General features: G+C 39.8%; 1 protein-coding gene across 2 annotated transcripts in view; it reads right to left on the reverse strand.

Moving 5' to 3' along the window:
- Window positions 1–7,464: 7,464 nt before the first annotated feature.
- LOC117511967 (tumor necrosis factor receptor superfamily member 14-like) overlaps window positions 7,465–25,148 on the reverse strand; it is a 33,359-nt gene continuing 15,675 nt past the window's right edge. The window contains exons 5-6 of one of the 2 annotated variants that reach the window (XM_034171899.1): window positions 17,652–17,742; window positions 7,465–7,789 (exon numbers count right to left, since the gene is read on the reverse strand). In XM_034171899.1, coding sequence (XP_034027790.1) covers window position 7,789; window positions 17,652–17,742 — 92 coding nt within the window. In that variant the 3' untranslated portion in view covers window positions 7,465–7,788. The remainder of the gene's footprint in view (window positions 7,790–17,651; window positions 17,743–25,148) is intronic. The other variant, XM_034171900.1, reaches the window with a different exon arrangement.

The raw sequence follows: 25,148 nt of genomic DNA on the forward strand, positions 1-25,148 counted from the left end.
TTTCTGCATCCAAACTCAATAACACAGATTGTATTTTATTCAGTTTTATATATCTAATAATTTGTAAGGATCTTCTAATATTATCAGGAGTTTGATGAGATTTAACAAAACCAGTTTGGTCCAAATGAAGTCTATTCTCCTTGCAAGAATGGAAGTGAAGCTAAATTTATAACACTTATTGGTCTATAGTTAGAACAGTCTGATTTATCTTTTCCCTCGTTAGGTATACGAGTGAGGTTACTGCCTCCCTCCACGACAGGGGAGTTTCGCCATTACTCAGGATCTAGTTAAAAGTTTTATGGAGAATTGGAATCAGCACATCCCTGAGTTTTTTTGTACCACTTTGGTGTAAATCCATCTGGGCCAGGGGCCTTATTAGTTTTAAGCTTACTGATGACCAATTGAATTTCTTCTTTTGTAATTTCTTTCGTAAGGCCCTTATTTTCCTCTCTCGAAAGAGTTGGTAAATTTAATGATTTCAGTACGCTGTCCATTTTTTGGTCATTATCTATAGGGGTTGTGATTACAATTTTTCATAATCTTTAAAACAATTTCTAATTTTATCCAATTGAGTGTATACTACTTTCATTGAGGTGTCTTTTATCTTATAAATGGTATTTTCTGATCTTTGCTTTTTCAGTTTATAGGCCAATTGTTTCATATGTTTAGTTCCTCCTTCATAATAATTCTGTTTAGTGAATAATACTTTTTTGGGGATTTCTTGATTGTTTATTTCCTCGATCTGGTTTCTCTTTTCCTTAACTTCAAATTTTATTTGCTTACCCAAAGTGCCTTTATGTTTAGTTTCTATTGCAAGTAGTTCTGATTGTAATGTCTTAAGTTTTTGAGTCCTTAGCTTTATAAAATAAGAGGTTTTTGCTATGACTCTCCCTCTCACCACAGCTTTACAAGCACCCCATATTATAGGAGATGTTTCACCATTGTCATTTATTTGTATATATATATTGTTCACGTTTTTTATTGAGTAAACTATTATTCAGTCTCCATTGTGTCACTTTTGTTCTTTGAGTCATTTCTATGTCTAAATGTAGAGGGGAATGATCTGATATATCCATTGCTCCTATTGTACATTTTTGCATTCTATTTATATCCGCACTGAAAGTAAAGAGATAATCAATTCTCGAGTAAGATGAATAGAATGTATAATCTCTGTTTGTTGGACTGAAATGTCTGCAAATATCAATTAGACCTATTTCTGACAGCATAAGATAAATTTTTTGGCCATTTTTTTGTGGTTGAGAAACTCTACTTCCTGTTGAATCCATAGATGGATTTAGAGTTATATTTAGATCCCCCGCACACTAGGATCCCCTGTACCTCTATAGCAGCTTTTCGTATAATTTGCACATATTGATCTGATTTAGACACGGAGGGATATATATACATTACAGAAAGCAATCAATTCTCCATCTAGTTTTCCTGTTACCATGACATATCTTCCCTCCTTGTCCTTAATTGTCGAAATATGTTCAAAAGTAACTAAATTTGTTATTATAATAGCCACTCCTCTGGTATGTTTTGTGCCATTTGAAAAGAGAGAGAAAAAAACGTTTAACACCGTTTCTTAAGTTTCTCATGTTCTAGAACTGCCATATGAGTCTCTTGTATGAACGCTACATCTATTTTCTCCCTTTTCAATGTATTTAATATTTTGCTTTGCTTAGCAGGGCTTTGGAGCCCGTTGACATTTATAGAGAGGACTTTAACCATTAATTAATTTTAGATTCCCCAAATTGAAGTACTGGCAGAAAACATTTCCCATACAATATTTTTAACCAGCCCGATGTCTTCAAATGTGCTACACATTCTACCTACTATAAACGGAGAACTAATGAACAAACATAGAAACCAGTGAACAAAAAAACAAAACGAAAGCCTTTCTTCTCAGGGTCTTGTGACACCTGTACATCTCTGTTGGTGACTGAGGAGACAAATCCCTTCCCATAGCTGGGGCTCCCCCTAGTGGTGGAATGACCGAACGACATAGCAATTCCAAATCCACTAGAAGTCCAAGTAAACTTACTGCTCCATCTAACTGGTACAGTTTATATCACCACTTCACCTCGAGTGTCTTTTATGAGTTGTGTCCTCTTCTAAACTCTGCCAGCCTTTGTTTTATCCTCCTTTCCATATTTGGATCATCACAGACAGGGTTAACTTCGAGCCAAGGAAATCCGGCGCTGATTCTCTCCTCCATAGTCGGCCCATGATGTTCTCTGAGAGTGGCCACCTCCAACCCCCGTGCCCTCATCTGTTGCGCTGCGTCTTTGGCATTGTTATAGATCTGTGGCCCAACACTCCAGTGAATGCAAATCCATGTGAATGATGCTTGGAATCGGATGCCTTTCTCTAGAAGCACCTTTTTGATTTCCCCATAGATTTTCCGCTTCTCATTAACCTCACGGGCGTAATCATGGTCGAAGTAGATTTGTTTGTTATTCAGCGTTATCGTCTTCTTCCATGTGAGTTTAAGAACAGTCTCTTTCACTTCAAACTGTAGAATTTACAATTATTCTTTGGTGGTGAGCCAATACCAAGCTTTTGTATCAGGGACCTGTGTGCACGCTAGATCTGCAGGGAAATGTTATCAGGTAGCTGTAGCTCAGTTACTAGCAGATTTGATATGAATTTTACTGAAGAGTCACCTTCTGCATTTTCAGGTATCCCATAAATACGGACGTTGTTTCTTCTGGATCTGCTCTCCAGTCAATCACCTCTTCTCGTACTTTGCCCTGCTCTTTTAGTAGGTTAATCAGGGCTTCTTTCATTACTGGGCCACTTGCTTCCATCTCCACGATGCGGTCTTGTGCTTCGGCTATGGCTTTACTATGTGATGCTAATGTAGCCGCCTGCTTCATTAGCTCGTCGTTAACCTTTTTAAACAAAGCAAGCTCTTCCCTCAATGTCTTTGCCATTTCAGCCTTCATATCCAAGAATGCCTCTTTTGTCTCCTTTTTAAAACTCCTGAAGTCTTCAGAGAGTTCTCTGGCTGTTGTAGAATGATCATTTGTACCCATTGCTAGCTTGTTAGCAACTAGCTCGTCGCCCTCTTCCTCCATCTGTATTTCATTCTTCGACATTTCTTCGTCAGTTCTCAGTTTAGTTGTACTTTTCTGTCCTGCATCTTTTTTGGGACCCACTCATAACTCTTCGTAAAGACTTAAATCATAGTTTTTCGAGTTTAGGAGTCTTTTAAAGAACCAGTTGAGACGGAGTTCACTACGTCTGTCACATAGCGTCCCCTCAGGCCTCTCCCCGTAAAATAGTTTTGACGTAATCCTTCAAAGCGTATATAAAGTGAAATCTTGATCAAGAATCCGGATTCGGACCCAGATCACCTCCAAAATTTAATGGAGTCTTCCATGGCCTAATATGTCTCCATGGTGAAAATGTGGTGAGAATCCATGAAGTAGCTTTGATGTAATCCTTCAAAGCGTATATAAAGTGAACTCCTGATCCAGAGTCCAGATTCGGATCACCTCCATAATTGAATGGAGTCTTCCATGGCCTAATATGTGTACATGGTGAAACTTTGATGAGAACTGTGTAGTAGTTTTGATATAATCCTTCAAAGTATATATAAAATGAAATCTTGATATAGAATCTGGAGCTGGATTCACCTCCAAAATTCATTGGAGTCTTCCGTGCCCTAATATCTCTCTGTGGTGGAAATTTGGTGAGAATCCATTAAGTAGTTTTGACGTAAACCTTCAAAGCCTATATAAAGTGAAATCCTGATCCAGAGTCTAGATTCAGATCACCTCCAAAATTTAATGGAGTCTTCCATGGTCTAATATGTATCCATGGTGAAACTTTGATGAGAACTGTGTAGTAGTTTTGATGTAACCCTTCAAAGTGTACATAAAGAGAAATCTTGATCCAGAATCTGGATCTGGTTCACCTCCAAAATTCAGGGGAGTCTTCCGTGCCCTAAAATCTCTCTATGGTGGAAACTTGGTGAGAATCTGTGAAGTAGTTTTGACGTAATCCATTAAAGCGTATATAATATGAAATCTTGATCCAGAATCCAGATTCGGATCACCTCCAAAATTTAATGAAGTCTCCATGGCCTAATTTTTATCCATGGTGAAAATTTGGTGAGAATCGGTGTAACAGTTTTGACGTAATTCTTCAAAGTGTATATAAAGTGAAATCCTGATCCAGAGTCCAGATCCCGATCACCTACAAAATTTAATGGAGTCTTCCATGGCCTGATATGTATCTGTGTTGAAAAGTTTGTCAAAATCTGTAAAGTAGTTTTGATGTAATCCTTCAAAGCGTAAAGTGAAATCTTTATCAAGAATCCGGATTCGGATCCAGATCACCTCCAAACTTTAATGGAGTCTTCCATGGCATAATATGTGTTCATGGTGAAAATGTGGTGAGAATCCATGAAGTAGTTTTTACATAATCCTTCAAAATGCATATAAAGTGAAATCCTGATCCAGAGTCCGGATTCGTATTGCCTACAAAATTTAATGGAGTCTTACATGACCTAATATGTGTCCATGTTGAAAATGTGGTGAGAATCTGTGAAGTAGTTTTGACGTAATCCTTCAAAGTGTACATAAAGTGAAATCTTGATCCAGAATCTGGATCTGGTTCACCTCCAAAATTCAGTTGAGTGTATGTCAACTGAAATCTTGATCTAAAATCCTCCTGGCACTCCGCTTACCTCCCACAATCAAAACATGCTTATTTAGGGTCTGCTCCTTCTCTGCCGCCCACTGCTGATAGTGGCTGAATTGTGTCTAACTGTAATTAGGATGGGTTAAATGCAGAGGATAAATTTTGTTGTATGTTTATAATGTACAATGACAATAAAGGCTCTTCCTATCAACAAATACTGGTAGGCCAGTTTCACGGGCGGAACTATAGAGTTAACCTTCTTGATTATTATCAATAAATAATATGTTCCAGCAGATCAGTACAAATGATAGCAAGCAACAGGTACATTGTCCTATTATAATCATGGTATAATATTTCAATGAGTGGTGAACAAACCATTAAAATTCTGACCATTTTATTTGCTTTTAATGTTTCCAATTTGACAAATATGTGAACCATAACTGTTTGATTCATAAATCATTTATTTGTATGCAAATAATACAATGTTCATATAAAAGCACACATCAAGTACAATTAGTTTGATTAAACATTTATAGTGCCACAATAATTGTCAATTATTAATTTTAACATCTGGTGAGAGAATGTTATACAGTTGTGTTATTTCCATACAGTAGCGGCTTTGCCGGGTCGGCATTTTTTTCATGACCCATGGGAGGTGGCATGAGCACTTACAAAAAACCCCCCCCAAAAAAAACAAAATAATAATAATTTGCTCTGCAAAGCAGTTTCTCAAAGTCACTATTTCTCAATGAATAGTGACTTTTTTTTTTAACTTTTTCCCTTCGTTCAGGAATCGTCGTGTGCTGTGTGACTGGGCCGTTAAGGTGGACGAAAGAGCTTTATCACCGAACAGCCTGCAAAGCAAGAGCGCAAAAGGGACGAAAGAGGAAATTAACAAAATCAAAGCTAACGATCTTGACGCTTTAAATGAAATGTGCCTGGAGCCACAGCTGGAGCAGTGTGTGTCTGCATCTCTGAGTTCCAGGACTCGGCGCTGGGATGGAGCTCATAGTGCCTGAGTCCTGAAGAAACTGCAAACGGAAGCTGTGTGCGCACGTCGATGGACCACCTGCTCTGGTTCCTCGTCCAGAACAAAAGAGGGATCATCTCCCATCATCATAATTCACGGTGTCTGACGACACGCTGCGCGCTGTCTTGCTCCAATTACATATTGATTTGTAACAGAAAACTGTCAAAACAGGGAATAAATATAAGTGTAAAGATGATTGAATATATCAGAGCAGTAAATTGATCAGTGTGTGTGAACGCGCATTGACTCACGTGCGGTTATTTCCACCAGCTACAGCTAATCCACAACGTGAATTCTGCCTTCCAGAACAGTTCTTCCGGAAATCACAATGTATGATTTTTTAAATCATTTATTTGTATGTTACTGGTGCAAATAAGTATTTGACCCCCTACCAACCAGCAAGAATTCTGGCTCACACAGACCTGTTCCATTTTTCTTTAAGAAGCCCTCTTATTCTGCACTCTTTACCTGTATTAATTGCACCTGTTTGAACTTGTTACCTGTATAAAAGACAGCTGTTCACACAATCAATCACACTCCAACCTGTTCACCATAGCCAAGACCAAAGAGCTGTCCAAGGACACCAGGGCCAAAACTGTAGACCTGCACAAGGCTGGGATGGACTACAGGACAACAGGCAAGCAGCTTGGTAGAAGACAACAACTGTTATGATTATTTATTAGAAAGTGGAAGAAACACAAGATGACTGTCAATCTCCCTCGGTCTGGGGTTCCATGCAAGATCTCACTTTGTGGGGTAAGGATGATTCTGAGAAAGCCCAGAACTACACAGGAGGATCTGGTCAATGACCTGAAGAGAGCTGGGACCACAGTCACCAAAATTACATTAGTAACACATGATGCTGTCATGGTTTAAAATCCTGCAGGGCAGCAAGGTCCCCCTGCTCAAACCAGCACATGTCCAGGCCCGTTTGAAGTTCACCAGTGACCACCTGGAGGATCCAGAGGAGGCATGGGAGAAGGTCATGTGGTCAGATGAGATCAGAATAGAGCTTTTTGGAATCAACTCCACTTACCATGTTTAGAGGATGAGAATAACCCCAAGAAACCCATCCCAACCGTGAAGCATGGGGGTGGAAACATCATACTCTAGGGTGCTCTTCTGCAAAGGGGACAGGACGACTGCACCGTATTGAAGGGAGGATGGATGAGGTCATGTATGGCGAGATTTTGGCAAACAACCTCCTTCCCTCAGTAAGAGCATTGAAGATGGGTCATGGCTGGGTCTTCCAGCATGACAATGACCCCAAACACACAGCCAGAGCAACTAAGGAGGGGCTCCGTAAGAAGCATTTCAAGGTCCTGGAGTGGCCTGGCTAGTCTGCAGACCTGAACTCAATAAAAAAAATCTTTGGAGGGAGCTGAAACTCCAAACCTGAAAGATCTAGAGAAGATCTGTATGGAGGAGTGGACCAAAATCCCTGCTGCAGTGTGTGCAAACCTGGTGAAAAATTACAGGAAACGTTTGACCTCTGTAATTGCAAACAAAGGCTACTGTACCAAATATGAACATTGATTTTCACAGGTGTTCAAATACTTATTTGCAGCAGCAACATACGAATAAATTATATTAAAAAAAAAATCATACATTGTGATTTCCTTTTTTTTTTTACATTATGTCTCTCACAGTGGACATGCACCTAAGATGAAAATTTCAGACCCCTCCATGATTTCTAAGTGGGAGAACTTGCAAAATCGCAAGGTGTTCAAATACTTATTTTCCTCACTGTATATGTGTTGTCTTTAATTCTGATGCGTACCATTATTACAGGAAACAAGTAATAATTGTGGATAAATTGCTGTATCTTGTATGAGGTAACTGGAGTGTAAATGTAATTTTGTTGTTGTTGCACTCGTGTAATGACAATGACAATAAATCTCATCTCATCATGGTTCAAAGTTTTGAACCATCCAGTTTTTGAACCTGCATAGTCCAGTTCAGGGATGACAGGGCTTAGCATTGCCACAGCTGAAAATAGAATAATCCACACCAAAAGCACTTTGCTATGTTGTACTTTCAGTTGTCTTCTCCCATTTTCCACATGTATATCTTCCCCAGAAGCCTCTCATACGTCTGATCCCGTCAGATCTGAGAAATAAAACAGAATACATCCTGAAGTACTTGGCTGGAAGACCAGATACTGCATGTTTCTCTGTCTAGAACTGGATTTGGGTCAAAAATGGGCAACTAGTGTAAAACCTGTGCCATATCTCAGAGTGGATTTGCTGTGGTGACTCTGAACAACCAGGGGCAGCTGAAAGACAACACCATCATCTGCCACAGGCCCCCCACCCCCACAGTGGCCAATTCGAACAACAGTCCTAATTTACATATTAGACTTAGTAATACATGCTTAGAGTGTTACCCGTAGGGACCCACGGGCTGTAGATTGGGTTGTGTTTATAAAATAGGTAGCTGGCATGTTTAAAGGGTGGTAATAAATTAAACAAAGCTTGTATAATGAGTTGGAATGGCGTGCAACTACAGAATGTTTTTAGAACCTTAAATATCAAGTTATTGTAACTCAACCCTTTTATTTCCTGTTAACTGCGTCATTTTTTTAATGTTAATTTACTGTCTTAATGTATTTATGAATTGTTATCAATTGCTATTTTTATTATCATTTTATTTTTACTTCCATTTTGTCATTTGATTTATAAATGGACAATGAAAATAAGTTTTTTCACTTTCTTGTGTCATCCATTTATTTTTTACATATTTACAATTATATTATGTATTTACATTGAACTTACCAAATAAAATCATGCACACACACTTTTAATATATAGATGATTTACCGCCCCAAGATGGATTGGCTTGAGTACAGAATGTAAATATCAATTTCTATTTTTCAGTGTTGTTAGCTACTATATGTAGCTTTTCTAAAAATATTAATCCTATCAACATTCTGCATTCAGCGGCGTTCATTCTTGACCGAAAATACATAAGCATACTAAACAGAAAATGTCAGCTATCCATAGTTTATGTGTGATAGAAATTGCACGCAAGCACGCAGAGGTTTTTGTTTTTCTGCATCCTGTTGTAAGCAGGTCCTTTTAATTTGACACAAAAACAGTACCGGGAGCATGACACTTAACTCACTCATGGTAACAACATGACACTAAACTGACTAAACCAACTACAACCCCAATTCCAATGAAGTTGGGACATTGTATGAAATGTAAATAAAAACAATACAATGATTTGCAAATCCTCTTCAACCTATATTCAATTGAATACACCACAAAGACAAGATATTTAATGTTCAAACTGATAAGCATTTGGGAACTGAAGACACTGTGAGTGTATAAAAGGCGCATCCCCAAAAGGCTCAGCTGTTCACAAGCAAAGCTGGGGTGAGGATCATCACTTTGTGAACAACTGCATGAAAAAAAATAGTTGAACAGTTTAAGAACAATATTTCTCAACATTCAAATGCAAGGAATTTAGAGATTCCATCAGACAGTCCATAGTATAATCAGACGATTCAGAGAATCTGAAGAACTTTCTACATGTAAGCAGCAAGGCTGAAAACCAACACTGAATGCCTGTGACCTTCGATCCCTCAGACGGCACTGCATTAAAAACCGACATCATTGTGTAAAGGATCTTACCGTGTGGGTTCAGGAACACTTCAGAAAACCACTGTCAGTTAACACAGTTCGTAGCTACATCTACAAGTGCAAGTTAAAACTCCACCATGCAAAGCGAAGCCATACAGCAACAGCATCCAGAAACGCCGCTGCCTTCTCTCGGCCCGAGCTCATCTGAAACGGACAGACGCAAAGTGGAAAAGTGTGCTGTGGTCTGATGAGTCCACATTTCAAATTGTTTTTGGAAATCATGGACATCGTGTCCTCCAGACAAAAGAGGAAAAGGACCATCTCTATTGTTATCAGTGCAAAGTTCAAAAGCCAGCATCTGTGATGGTATGGGGGTGTGTTAGTACCCATAGCACGGGCAACTTACACATCTGTGATGGCACCATCAATGCTAAAAGGTACATCCAGGTTTTGGAGTAACACATGCTGCCATCCAAGCAACGTCTTTTTCAGGGATATCCCTGCTTATTTCAGCAAGACAATGCCAAGCCACATTCTGCATGTGTGGCGCATTATGAAGCGCAAAATATGACAACAGAGACCCCACACTGCTGAACAACTGAAGTCGTACATCAAGCAAGAATGGGAAAGAATTCCACCTACAAAGCTTCAATAATTAGTGTCCTCAGTTCCCAAACGCTTATTGAGTGTTGTTAGAAGCAAAGGTGATGTAACACAGTGGTAAACATACCACTGTCCCAGTTTTTTTGAAACGTGCTCCAGGCATCCATTTCAAAATGAGAAAATATTTGAACAAAAACAATAAAGGTTATCAGTTTGAACATTTAATATCTTCTTTGTGGTGTATTCAATTGAATATAGGTTGAAGAGGATTTGCAAATCATTGTATTCTGTTTTTATTTACATTTTATACAATGTCTCAACTTCATTGGAATTGGGGTTGTACAAAACTACAATACACAAAAACACAATAAACCAATAACACTAACAACACTGTTAAACTAACATGAACCACAATAACATTTAAAACCCCAAAATCACATGGTGCATTGCAGCACATCATCAATTGTTTACTAGTAAGCTAAAATTGCTAAGTATTTGTCCTATCAACTTTCTGTTTTCGCAGTGTTCATCCTTGACCCAAAATACATAAGCATATGGCAAATGTCAGCTCTCACCAGTTTCTGCGTGATCAAACCATAGACACTTATGCACATACACACACAGAGGCAACTTGGCTATTATAAAAAAAGATATACTTACATATTTATCATGATACATAATTTAATAATGCTGCAGTTGAGTATTCTGATAATGACTGAAACCCGAAGAAACAAGAGATAACTTAAAGGACATGTCGCACTGAAATCACAACAATTTAGATTTAGGCTGTTAGTAACCATCCGATGATCCACCGGGATTACTTTGTGCACTTCCGTGACCGGTTTCAAAGTGTACGGCATTTGCAGCAAACGGCTACAGAGACTTCCAAAAAACAAAGTACTCGTGAGTACTCGGGTGCTTCCGAAAGGTGGCGTAGTTACTAGAAGCGTCCCAGGGTGTGCTTCAATGGAATGTATCTGCTAATGTTAAGAGCTGAGGCACAAATTAATTCCAAAGTTTACACAAGTGTGATGTTGTGTTATGGCGACTCGTTTTTAAGTGATAACTGTTCATTTTGATGCAGTCACGGTACAACCCCATTTCCAATGAAGTTGGGATGTTGTGTAAAATGTAAATAGAAACAATGATTTGCAAATCCTCTTCAACCTATATTCAATACAAGGATCGCTGTTATTTACTTCCGCCTTTCCTGCACATGCGCACACAGACGGTAGGCAGAAAACTCCAGACTCCAAGCAGATGCGGTGAGAAAACGCACGGGAAGATGACTTCAGATTACGTGTCAACTCTTGATCCTGAAGATAGAAAGTGATATTGTGAGAAATTAAATCTTCGAGACGACGACCATGAAGGATTTCAAGTTTTTGGAGACGTACAATTATTTTATCAGTGGTCACGTCAGGGATCACTGTTATCAGCCTGTTGCTGCAGACGTTGATGTCTGTCTGCGAACTTTCTGCTGTCTGGTTCCGTCTGTATCGGCTGAGTGCAGAAGGAGGACGTTCTCTGAAGTTGAGGAAGTTTTTAAACACAGTCCAAAAAACACATTCGTGCACAGCCCAGCCGCTGTGCGCATTGTGCATCAGGCTGCAGTTCACCTGTCATTAAATGCAGTTCTGCATGTGCTTCCATGATGAAGAAGAAGAAGAAAAAAAAACAAAAAAAAACAAAAACGAACCAAAGGTTTCTCTTTTACCAAAAAAAAAAAAAGCCACCACAAGGAGGTGGCAGCTTTAATTATATACACCCGCACGTTACATACACCTGTGTGGATCACACGACTCCCCCCCAACCAAAAAAAAAAAAAAAAAAAAAAAAATCCAAAAACACAAAATCAGCCCATCAATAACAATTTGAGAGCATATATATATATATGTGTGTGTGTGTGTGTGTGTGTGTGTGATGTATGTATTCATACATTTACACATTTAAACAACCTAAAGCCACCAAACCACCTAGAACCGAACCCTGGGTTCCTCGACAGTCTCCTCTGTGTTTCTTCTCGCTGGTTTTATTTCTTCCACGGCTTACAGTTATTTTGACGCCGGTGAGTCCAACTTTATTCTTTGTGTTGATCTGTTTGTGTGCAAAACCGCTCTTTTGTGCGTGTTAAACTGTTTGATTTCAAAATAAACCAAAAATCAGATCGTTAGTTTGCACCCCTCATAATAACTTCAGTCACAGCGTATCGCCTAAATGTGGAGCTGCACAGAGAAAACCAAAGGAAAAAAGAAAAAAAAAAAAATACAGAAGGGGAGGTTTGTTTTTAATGTGACGTGTTGGAACGATCGATTTCTTTTGGCACACAGGGTGAGCTCATGTGATCCATCTTCCACCTGGACTGGACAAAATTCTGAGCCAAACCACATCTGATCCTTGAGATTAACTGCTTGCAAAGTGAAAATTTTTCAAACGGATTGTCATCCATCTGGATGTGATGTTTTTTTATGCACGGCGTTGATCTGTCAGCGTGTGATGGATCACCGAGTACGCAGTCAGTGGCTGCATTAAGAGTTTTCTGCCTTCCGGTGTGGCCCCGTCCGGCGTGAGACATCGTCGCGATTCCTTCTATTGAATACACCACAAAGACACGATATTTAATATTCTAACTGCTAAACTATGTTTTTGTGCAAATATTCGCTCTTTTTGAAATTGTTGCCTGCAGCACATTTCAAAAAAGCTGGGACAGTGGTATGTTTACCACTGTGTTACATAACCTTTCTTTTTAACAACACTCAAGTGTTTGGGACTGAGGACACTAATTGTTGAAGCTTTGCAGGTGGAATTCTTTCCCATTCCTGCTTGATGTACGGCTTCAGTTGTTCAACAGTCCGGGGTCTCCGTTGTCATATTTTGCGTTTCATAAAGCACCACACTTTCAATAGGCGACAGGTCTGGACTGCAGGCAGGTCAGTCTAGTACCCGCACTCTTATTAGGAAGACACGCTGTTGTAACACGTGCAGAATGTGGCTTGGCATTGTCTTGCTGAAATAAGCAGGGACGTCCCTGAAAAAGACATTGCTTGGATGGCAGCACATGTTGCTCCAAAACCTGGATGTACCTTTCAGCACTGATGGTGCCATCACAGAAGTTGCCCATGCCATGGACACCAACACACCCCCATACCATCACAGATGCTGGCTTTTGAACTTTGAGCTGGTAACAATCTGGATGGTCTTTTTCCTCTTTTGTCTGGAGGAGACGACATCCAAGATGTCCAAAAACAATTTGAAATGTGGACTCATCAGACCACAGCACACTTTTGCACTTTGCATCTGTCCATTTCACATGAGCTCAAGCCCAGAGAAGGCGGCTGCGTTTCTGGATGTTGTTGATGTATGGCTTTTACTTTGTATGGTAGAGTTTTAACTTGCACTTGTAGATGTAGCGACAAACTGTTAACTGACAATGGTGTTCCTGAGCCCACACGGTAAGATCCTTTATATAATGATGTTGGGTTTTAATGCAATGCTACCTGAGGGCTTGAAGGTCACTGGCATTCAATGTTGGTTTTCGGCCTTGCTGTTTACATGTAGAAAGTTCTCCATATTCTCTGAATCTCCTGATTATATTATGGACTGTCGATGATGGAATCCCTAAATTCCTTGCAATCGATCGTTGAGAAACATTGTTCTTAAACTGTTGGACTATTTTTTCACGCAGTTGTTCACAAAGTGGTGATCCTCACCCCATCTTTACTTGTGAAAGCCTTTTGGGGATGCTCCTTTTATACCCAATCATGACACTCACCTGTGTCCAATTAACCTGTTCACCTGTGAAATGTTCCAAACAGGTATTCTTTGAGCATTCATCAACTTTCCCAGTCTTTTGTTGCTCCTGTCACCAGCTTTTTTGAAACATGTTCGAGGCATCCATTTCAAAATGAGCAAATATTTGCACAGAAACAATAAAGTTTATCAGTTTGAACATTAAATATCTTGTCTTTGTGGTGTATACTATTGAATATAGGTTGAAGAGGATTTGCAAATCATTGTATTCTGTTTTTATTTACATTTCACACAACATCCCAACTTCACTGGAATTGGGGTTGTAAAAGCAGCAGCTGTGAGGTTTTGTGCACCTGCGGCAATTAGTCATAAATGCAGGCTGTTTAAAATGCTACTAAGAGTTATATATAACTGTGAAAAATCTAATAAATACGAGGTCTGTTAGAAAAGTATGGGACCTTTTTATTTTTTGCAAAAACCTGATGGATTTGAATCACGTGTGCTTGCATCAGCCAACCTTGAACCTTCGTGTGCATGCATGAATTTTTTCACGCCTGTCGATTGCGTCATTTGATGGTAAGCAGCCTTTGTGTGAGAACGTGTGTAGTGCGCTCGGCGGATTTTCATTGCAAGGAAAAAGACGGAATGACTGGAGCAGCGCCGCATCAAATTTTGCCAGAAACTGGGCGACAGCCAGGTGGAAACCATTCGGATGATTCAGACGGCACATGTCCTCACACAAAGGCTGCTTACCAGCAAATGACGCAATCGACAGGCGTGAAAAAAAATTCACGCATGCGCACGAAGGTTCCAGGTTGGCTGACGCAAGCACACGTGATTCAAATCCATCAGGTTTTGGCAAAAAATAAAAAGGTCCGATACTTTTCTAACAGACCTCATATATCTGTCATCACAGACATTCCATGTCCATAAAGCGGCAATAAACAGCCGACATGCGGGATAAAACAGCATAACAGCCGTTTTAACCCGCATGTCAGCTGTGTTTCTTTTATTAAGGGTTAATTCAACATTAATTCTCTTTTAAAAAGTTCCTTATAGAAATTGACAGTTTTATGACATTTCAGTGTCTACAAGCTTAATACTGATTACATATTGTTCAAATTCAGCCAGAAGTCCTTCTAAAATGGGGGTTAAAGCAGCTGCTGCACGCACGCACATTCTCAAAGTAAAAAAAGTACTTTCATTGAAAGCTCCACTGAAAAGAACACAAAGCATAAGATGAAAAACAACAACAAAAAAAACACAAACATTCCACTCAGTCCACAACAAAAAGAAGTCCCCATGCACGCATCACGCGTATTCGCAATTGCTATCGCCAGCCATAGAGCGGTCCACTCGTCACACTCGGATCCACAGACAGAGATCATTTTCAAGTTCCACTCGGCCAGAGAATAATGTCCAGGTCCACTCGCTCTCAAGTTCACATAGTGTCCAATCGTAGCTCTGCCGCCAACTCAGCTTCTGTCAGGATCGTGGCACATTAGAGAGTCCATTATCTCCTGAAAATAGCATCTGAATTTTTCCAATATGAGACATACAATTGCGTGTCCAGGCATGTTCATTACAGCAGCATGCAGCTGCCACACAAACAGCAGCATCATGACACTAAGTTCCAAAATCGACACACTCTGAAAAAGTTAAGAGTTCTGGGGTGAAGTGTGTCGTCTCCCCTGTAAATCTGAACCACCACTTTCAAAGAAAAGCTCTGAAGCTTCGTTATCAGACAGAACCTCATTCGTTTCCCTCTGTCTGTCTGGGATGTTTCTGTTTTGCTGTCAACTACGTCACAGACAGAGAAATGCAGAGAATTGGCGAGTGAGACATTTTCCGGAAATGCACCTGTTAGATATATTTCTGTGTCTAATCATGGTTTTCTTTATTTCTTTTCTGTATTTCTTTTGGTATCAAGGCAGTTATTATATACTCAACAAAAATATAAACGCAGCACTTTTGGTTTTGCTCCCATTTTGTATGAGATGAACTCAAAGATCTAAAACTTTTTCCACATACACAATATCACCATTTCCCTCAAATATTGTTCACAAACCAGTCGAAATCTGTGATAGTGAGCACTTCTCCTTTGCTGAGATAATCCATCCCACCTCACAGGTGTGCCATACCAAGATGCTGATTAGACACCATGATTAGTGCACAGGTGTGCCTTAGACTGCCCACAATAAAAGGCCACTCTGAAAGGTGCAGTTTTGTTTTATTGGGGGGGGATACCAGTCAGTATCTGGTGTGACCACCATCTGCCTCATGCAGTGCAACACATCTCCTTCACATCATCCGTGAAGAGAACACCTCTCCAACGTGCCAAACGCCAGCGAATGTGAGCATTTGCCCACTCAGGTCGGTTACGACGACGAACTGGAGTCAGGTCGAGACCCCGATGAGGACGACGAGCATGCAGATGAGCTTCCCTGAGACGTTTCTGACAGTTTGTGCAGAAATTCTTTGGTTATGCAAACCGATTGTTTCAGCAGCTGTCCGAGTGGCTGGTCTCAGACGATCTTGGAGGTGAACATGCTGGATGTGGAGGTCCTGGGCTGGTGTGGTTACACGTGGTCTGCGGTTGTGAGGCTGGTTGGATGTACTGCCAAATTCTCTGAAACGACTTTGGAGACGGCTTATGGTAGAGACATGAACATTCAATACACGAGCAACAGCTCTGGTTGACATTCCTGCTGTCAGCATGCCAACTGCACGCTCCCTCAAATCTTGCGACATCTGTGGCATTGTGCTGTGTGATAAAACTGCACCTTTCAGAGTGGCCTTTTATTGTGGGCAGTCTAAGGCACACCTGTGCACTAATCATGGTGTCTAATAAGCATCTTGACATGGCACACCTCTGAGGTGGGATGGATTATCTCAGCAAAGGAGAAGTGCTCACTATCACAGATTTAGACTGGTTTGTGAACAATATTTGAGGGAAATGGTGATATTGTGTATGTGGAAAAAGTTTTAGATCTTTGAGTTCATCTCATACAAAATGGGAGCAAAACCAAAAGTGTTGCGTTTATATTTTTGTTGAGTGTATGTAGGGTTATATTTTTGGTTTCATTCTTATTCTCATTTTCTTTTGTTCTTCTTTGGTATATGCATGTAGAACTGGATTTAACCAGTTTGTACCACTTAGGATAAAGAGAGTTAGGTTACAATTATAAATCATATGTCTCCCGTTATTGCGCAGGCCTAGGGCAGGGGGATGGACCTCCCTTGAATGCCCACGGGGGCCAATTAGAGAAGGACTTTGCAAAATAAGGTCCGCCTTTGTTACGCATATGTAATCCTGTATAAAAACTGCTTGTATCCATTGTCTGGGGTTCTGCAAGAGCGGATCTTGTCTGTAAGAGAAGTTCTTGCAGGGCCCAGGCCTGATTATTTTTACTGTGACTGATTAAATTTAAAAGTGTGGAATAGTTAGAGTTTGTGCTTTGTAAGGGGCAGTATTACAGAAAGAACTGGGGGAAGAAATAACACACCCGTTTCCTCGCTTCGGGAGATGAATAAAAAAACATCACAACCACCAATTATGAGCGCATGTGTGCAGAGAGATTTACAGTCATAAGTACTTTGATGTTGTGTTGCTAACTGGGACGTTAAAACACATGCGACATGTCCTTTAAACTTTTCATTGCACCACTGAATTTTATCGCATTTTATTTTTGGAAATACTTTAAATTAAGTTAAAAATTGCTGCATAAATAATTTTTTCTAAGACCGTCATTATTGCTCCTGTGACAGTATTGCATATGTAAGGATTTTATTTCAATACATTATCATATTTCTAGTGTCCAGTCCTTCTTTAACATGCAGTCAGTATCCAGTCGGCACCATGGACAGCTGAGCTTAAGAAGCTCTTCAGAGGTCAATTATGGTCTTTAGCCACCCGCCTCTAGTAGAAACATTTGACTATTAAAACTTATCAATAGGAAACTAAGCTATAATTAGGAGGATTCATCAAGAGTGATAATGCAGGAATACTTTGTGTGTTTTTACTGGTGTTGTACCATTGATGTCCCAAGTGAGAGCAGACATGTGTAACTTGACGTGCAGAACCGGTATTCCGGGCGAAGGGTCTGCACTTCTCCTGTGTTCTACCTGCAATCCAGAAGAACTGTGAGTATTACGATTATAACAAGAAAAAACAATAATCACAATACATTTATTTAGACGACATCAAAACAGAGGAGTTAAAGGCAAAATGTATAGAAGGCATCACGACGTCACACGTTGGGAGTGCGCCAGTGAGTGGGCCATACTGGTAGGCAGAAAACTCTTATTCAGCCACTAACTGTGCGTAATAACTGATGATGTCACTGTTGAAAGCGTGCATTCAGTGATCCATCACACGCTGACAGCTCAGATCAGTGCCGTGCATAAAAAACACATCACATCCAGATGGATGACAATCAGTTTTAAAGATTTTCACTTCACAAGCATTTAGTCTCAAGGATGTGGTTTGACTCTGAAGTGTCCCGTACAGGTGGAAGATGGGATCACACGAGCTCACCCTGTGTTCAATCACATTAAAATCATCCGTCTGTATTTTTTTTTTTTCTTTTGGTTTCCTCTGTGCAGCTTCACATTTAGACTTTAAGCCTAAAGGTGCCAACCAGCAGCGATCTGATTTTCAGTTTATTCTTTTGAAATCAATTTTGAAATCAAACAGTTTAACATTTCTAAAGATGAACATTTTGTTGGGGTTTGGGTCTGTGATGTGTCCCCGTGTCCTTTTGTACAGCGTGTTCCCCATTTGCTTAGTCCTGTGTTTGTCGAGGTTGAGTGTGCTTCCCGTGTGTGTTTGAGTGTGTATGTATGTGGGTGGATGGGTGAGTGCGAGTGTGTCTGTCTGTCTCCCTGCACCTGTCAGCCTGCTGTCTGTGCTTGAGCCTCCTGTAATGGCTGTCTCCCATGATGTACAGGGGTGTGGTTGATGCGCACGTGTGGAGGTGTGGTCGAGTGTGCGTGCGCAATCCCTACCCGTGTCTGTTAAGCCCCTTTCACACTGGCGCAAATGTAGAGCTGCATATTGTGGCGTACTGTCTACGCTGATTTGAGCAGCTGTACTCCCACTTTTAGCAGCTCTACGCCATGTTTTTTCTCCTATGCAGCAGTATGTTGTGGGCTACACGTGTAGGGCGCAATAAATTAAACATGTTTAATTTTCTTTGGCGTAGAGCGCTGGACACAGAAAATAGTTTTAAGCAGGTCTGCGCAGCACAGCGTTACTGCAAGCAAGTCTGTGCAACACAGCGCTCCTGTACACATCCAAAAACTGAGTGCGTGAATCCAGAGTTAATCAGCTGGAGAACATGATCATGCAGCCCACAGCGCCTCTGTGTGCTCAGAACAGCTGATCTAACTGATGGAAGTGTGTGTGTGCTCAGAATAGGGGATTGAACCCCAACTCAAATCCAGAAACAGCAGGTCACTTGCTCTCTCTCTCTCACTGTCTAACTCACTCTCTCTTTATCAGGCTCTCTCTCTCTGTTGCTCTCCCTCACTCTCTCTCCCTTTGTCACCGTCTTCCTCACTCTCTCTCTTTCTCTGTCTCTCTCTCAGGTCGGATCATTCATTCATTCATTTAATATTTATTTCATTCATTTAAGAGAAAAACAAAAACAGAAAAGCAGAAATAAAGCATCTCAATTACCAGAATGAAAAGGAGCAGAGAGAAGAACAAGTCTTATATTTTCTGCCCCTACAATCTTTCAATATCCAGCGTCATTATTCGACATTATTTAACAGATTGTATTTCTTTAACTTGTCACATACCACTGACTTATTTCATAATTATGACCATTATTTAATAGATTACATCTCTGACAGGTTACATTTTTAAACTTAAAACATTTTAACATTATTAACAAATTACCTTTTTGACTTCCTTACAGCCCACTGACTTATTTCATAGTTTCATACTTACTTAATACATCTAGTTTAATACGTTTTTAAAATAATTTAAGCAACCATAATTCTTTAATTTGTTGAGATTGTTCCATAATTTTACACCATTTACTGCAATACTCCGTTCCTTTACTTTGGTTCTAAATCTTGGTTTTCTAAAGACTTCTATTCCTTTCAATTTATAACTACTTACTATTTTCTCAAACATATTTTGAATGTTTGTTGGTAAAGCATTTTTATTAGCTTGGTACATTGTTTGTAATATTTTCAAATCGACCAAATCACAAAATTTAAGTACCCTATACTTAATGAACAATGGATTAGATGGATCTCTAAAACCACTGTTGCTAATCACCCTTAAAGCCCTTTTCTGCAGAATAAACAAAGGTTGTATATAAGTTGTACAACCCCTGGCAAAAATTATGGAATCATCGGCCTCGGAGGATGTTCATTCAGTTGTTTAATTTTGTAGAAAAAAAGCAGATCACAGACATGACACAAAACTAGTCATTTCAAATGGCAACTTTCTGGCTTTAAGAAACACTATAAGAAATCAGGAAAAAATTGTGGCAGTCAGTAACGGTTACTTTTTTAGACCAAGCAGAGGGAAAAAAATATGGAATCACTCAATTCTGAGGAAAAAATTATGGAATCATGAAAAACAAAAGAACGCTCCAACACATCACTAGTATTTTGTTGCACCCACCTCTGGCTTTTATAACAGCTTGCAGTCTCTGAGGCATGGACTTAATGAGTGACAAACAGTACTCTTCATCAATCTGGCTCCAACTTTCTCTGATTGCTGTTGCCAGATCAGCTTTGCAGGTTGGAGCCTTGTCATGGACCATTTTCTTCAACTTCCACCAAAGATTTTCAATTGGATTAAGATCCGGACTATTTGCAGGCCATGACATTGACCCCATGTGTCTTTTTGCAAGGAATGTTTTCACAGTTTTTGCTCTATGGCAAGATGCATTATCATCTTGAAAAATGATTTCATCATCCCCAAACATCCTTTCAATTGATGGGATAAGTGTCCATTTGTGCATTTATTGATGATGTAATGACAGCCATCTCCCCAGTGCCTTTACCTGACATGCAGCTCCATATCAATGACTGTGGAAATTTACATGTTCTCTTCAGGCAGTCATCTTTATAAATCTCATTGGAACGGCACCAAACAAAAGTTCCAGCATCATCACCTTGCCCAATGCAGATTCAAGATTCATCACTGAATATGACTTTCATCCAGTCATCCACAGTCCACGATTGCTTTTCCGTAGCCCATTGTAACCTTGTTTTTTTCTGTTTAGGTGTTAATGATGGCTTTCGTTTAGCTTTTCTGTATGTAAATCCCACTTCCTTTAGGCGGTTTCTTACAGTTCGGTCACAGACACTGACTCCAGTTTCCTCCCATTCATTCCACATTTGTTTTGTTATGCATTTTCGATTTTTGAGACATATTGCTTTAAGTTTTCTGTCTTGACGCTTTGATGTCTTCCTTGGTCTACCAGTATGTTTGCCTTTAACAACCTTCCCATGTTGTTCGTATTTGGTCCAGAGTTTAGACACAGCTGACTGTGAACAACCAACATCTTTTGTAACACTGTGTGATGATTTACCCTATTTTAAGAGTTTGATAATCCTCTCCTTTGTTTCAATTGACATCTCTCGTGTTGGAGCCATGATTCATGTCAGTGCACTTGGTGCAACAGCTCTCCAAGGTGCGATCACTCCTTTTTAGATGCAGACTAACAAGCAGATCTGATTTGATGCAGGTGTTAGTTTTGGGGATGAAAATTTACAGGGTGATTCCATAATTTATTCCTCAGAACTGAGTGAGTCCATATTTTTTTCCCTCTGCTTGGTCTAAAAACGTAACCGTTACTGACTGACTGACAATTTTTTTTTCTTGATTTCTTATAGTGTTTCTTAAAGCCAGAAAGTTGCCATTTGAAATGACTTTAGTTTTGTGTCATGTCTGTGATCTGCTTTTTTTTCTACAAAATTAAACAACTGAATGAACATCCTCTGAGGCCGGTGATTCCATAATTATTGCCAGGGGTTGTATATGTTGATCCCCAGATTTCTACACAGTAAGTTAAATATGGGAAAATTAATTAATTGTACAATGTTAATAAACCATAACTATTTAATGAATATTTTACTTTATGCAAAACAGGAATGGCTTTCGCTATTTTTCCTTTTATGTAATTTATGTGTGACTTCCATGTAAGATCTTCATCAATCATGACTCTTAAAAATTTCGTTTCTTTTACCCTTTGTATATCCATTCCATCTATTTGTAATGACACGTTATTTTTTTTACTCTATCATTAAACAATATGAAATTTGTATTATTAATATTTAGTGACAGTCTGTTTATATCAAACCAATGTTTAACTTTTTCTAATTCTGTATTTATCACTTGTGCTACTTCCTGTACATCTGATCCAGAGTAAAACAGCGTTGTATCATCAGCAAATAAAATGCTACCAAGCACATTAGATACATTCACAAAATCATTGATATACAAAAAACAGTTTGGGTCCAAGTACTGATCCTTGTGGTACTCCATAAGTAATATTACACAATTCTGATTTGGTATTATTTATCTGAACAAACTGTTTTCTGTTTTCTAAGTAGCTTTTTATCCACTGATGTGCAATACCTCTTATTCCATATTGTTGTAACTGGTGAAGCAATCTTGAGTGGTCAGTAACATCAAAAGCCTTTTTCAAGTCAATAAAGATACTTACAAAATAATCCTTATTTTCTATTGTTGTTGATATTTTCTCTATTAATTCAATAATTGCCATAGCTGTCGAATGTTTTGTTCTGAATCCATACTGAGCATTATTTAAAATATGATGTTTCTCAATGAATTTATCCAACCTTGTCACAAAAACTTTTTCCATAATTTTAGAAAACTGTGGAAGCAATGATACTGGCCTGTAATTAAAGAAATTATGTTTTTGTATGTTTATCGCTAACATCTGTCATTAAGATCCCATTCCTGATAATTTCATCTGTTCTATTTGTAAATATATTGTCGATTACCGTTGCACTTTGTGATGTAATTCTGGTTGGTTTTGTTATCAAGTGGAATAACCCAAACTATACATTGAATTCACAAAATCACTTATTCTTTGGCAATTGGAGCTTGCTATGTTAATGTTAAAGCCTCCACATATAAAAAGTGTTTTGTTTTTAATTTGATGGAATAACTATTATTCTATCTGTAAATTTCACAACACAAATGTCTGGTGCTCTGAATACACAACTGATTAGAATATTCTTAGATGTTTCATGTACAAGTTCCACTGTTACAATTTCTATGACGTCATCCACAGTTGTCATTTCTTCTACAATTGTACATATCAGATCTGCCTTTATGTACAGAGCAACACCACCGCCCCTTTAATCTCTTCTGCTCACAAAATACAGCTCATATCCCTCCATTTGAACATCAGCCATGAGATCATCATTAAGCCAAGATTCAGTGATTGCAACAATACTAAATCTATTTTTAAACTGATCTTTTATTTGTGACATTTTACAATACAAGCTTCGACTGTTTATATGTATGAGTGACAGGGTATCTTCTGCAATTTTTTCACTATTTAGCTGTTCTACCGTATAATACTCACAACCAATCGTTTTTAAGTCAAATATACTTTCATCAATATTAGTGTCTATGTCATATATTTTATCATTGTTTCCATATTTGATCTGATTTTTTTTGTTGGTCCAATTACCAACAGACGTCATATTTGATTGTCTATTCAGGTCTGTATTTTTTAAGGTCCTCCATGTTTTTGATTTGTATACCGTTTGTTCCTTCTTTTACTCTAATCCACACCCTACAATTCCAGACCCATGTAGCAACAATTTAATAGTCTTGCTTCCCTAGCAATATCTGCATTTTTTTTGTTAGATGCTCATTTATGTAGACACTCGTTCCTTTCAAATTCTTTGCCTGTCTTAATAATTCATTTTTATATTTTCTGCTTGTAAATCGTATAAACAATGTTAGTTTATTTTTCTATCTTTAGTTGGAACAGTATAGCAATCTGATATCGTGTCTTGATGCATGTCAACACCTTTTTGATATAAAAAGTTTGTAACTTGCTGTTCCAATGATTGTCATTCTTCAGGTGGTGCATTCTCCCCACTGGTTCCACCAGAATCCACCACCCTTGCATATGTCCGATGCCTTGTTTCTAGTCCAGATATTATATCATCTTTTTTTCTAGTTAGTTGTTCAAGTTCATCTACACGTTCAAGTTTCTTAATGATCTTGTCCTTCTCTTTAACCAGTTTTTGGAGTTCTTTAATCTCCACCGTCAGCTTGTCTAAATTAGACATGTCTTTTAATATCTGGCTTATTGAAGTCTTTATCTCATCTATATTTTCCTCAAGTTTCTCCGTTTTCTTGGGTGGTGCCATGTTAACGATCATGGCTTAGTATGGCCACTGTTAATTGCAAAAAACAAATTCTCTCCCGTAACCTCTACCACCACAGGTCCGGTCGCCGTGCACCAACCCTCCCCGTTGCTAACCTCATTCACAGCCGCCCCCAGCCTCGGTCGTAGCCGCTGCTAGCCACGGATGTAGCCGCCATCAGCCAGGAATGTAGCCGTAGGCGGCCTCAGATATTACCACCGCCAGCCCCGGATGTAGCCAACGCCTCGTGCATGGATGTATCGCCGCCACCGATGCCTCCGCCGCCAGCCCCAGATGTAGCCGCTTTTAGCCGCGGACGTAGCTGCTGTTAGCCTCGGATGTAGCCGATGCCTCGGGCCTGGATGAACCGCCTCCAGCGATGCCTCCGCCGCCAGCCCCGGATGTAGCCGCTGCTAGCCGCGGACGTAGCTGCTGTTAGCCTCGGATGTAGCCGATGCCTCGGGCATGGTTGAACCGCCTCCACCGATGCCTCCGCCGCCAGCCGCGGACGTAGCTGACGCCTTGGGCATGGATGTATCGCCGCCACCGATGCCTCGGGCATGGATGAACCGCCTCCACCGATGCCTCCGCCGCCAGCCCCGGATGTAGCCGCTGCTAGCCGCGGATGTAGCCGCTGTTAGCCTCGGATGTAGCCGACGCCTCGGGCCTGGATGTATTGCCCCCACCGTTGCCGCGGGCCTGGAAACCTGAATCATCAAACCTGAATAAGTGCTATGACTTCAAAATAAAAGCACCGTCACTGCATGTCGGTGCGCTCATCAAATGCTCTGATCGATTGTTGCGCCTTGGGGCAACTGTTTGTTGTGATTTGGCGCTATATAAGAAAAAAGTTGATTGATTGATTGATTGATCGATCAGGTTAAAAAGCACACGCAGCTGCAAGCAGATCTACGTACACGACGAACACGGAGAAAGGCTGAGTACGTGCATTTCAGGCATACTTAAACGAAACAACGCTGTAATACACAGCTCTACGTTTGCGCTAGTGTGAAAGGGACTTTATGCGTATGTGGGTGTGTGCATTGGTGGATGCAATCCTAATGTCTTGTATGCGTGTGGGGTTAAATATCAGCCGTTTGTGTCTTGTGTGTGGGTTTTTCATATCAGCCATTTGTGTTTTTGGCAAGTAT

The sequence above is a fragment of the Thalassophryne amazonica genome, chromosome 6 (assembly GCF_902500255.1).
Source record: "Thalassophryne amazonica chromosome 6, fThaAma1.1, whole genome shotgun sequence".
Lineage (NCBI taxonomy): Eukaryota > Metazoa > Chordata > Actinopteri > Batrachoidiformes > Batrachoididae > Thalassophryne > Thalassophryne amazonica.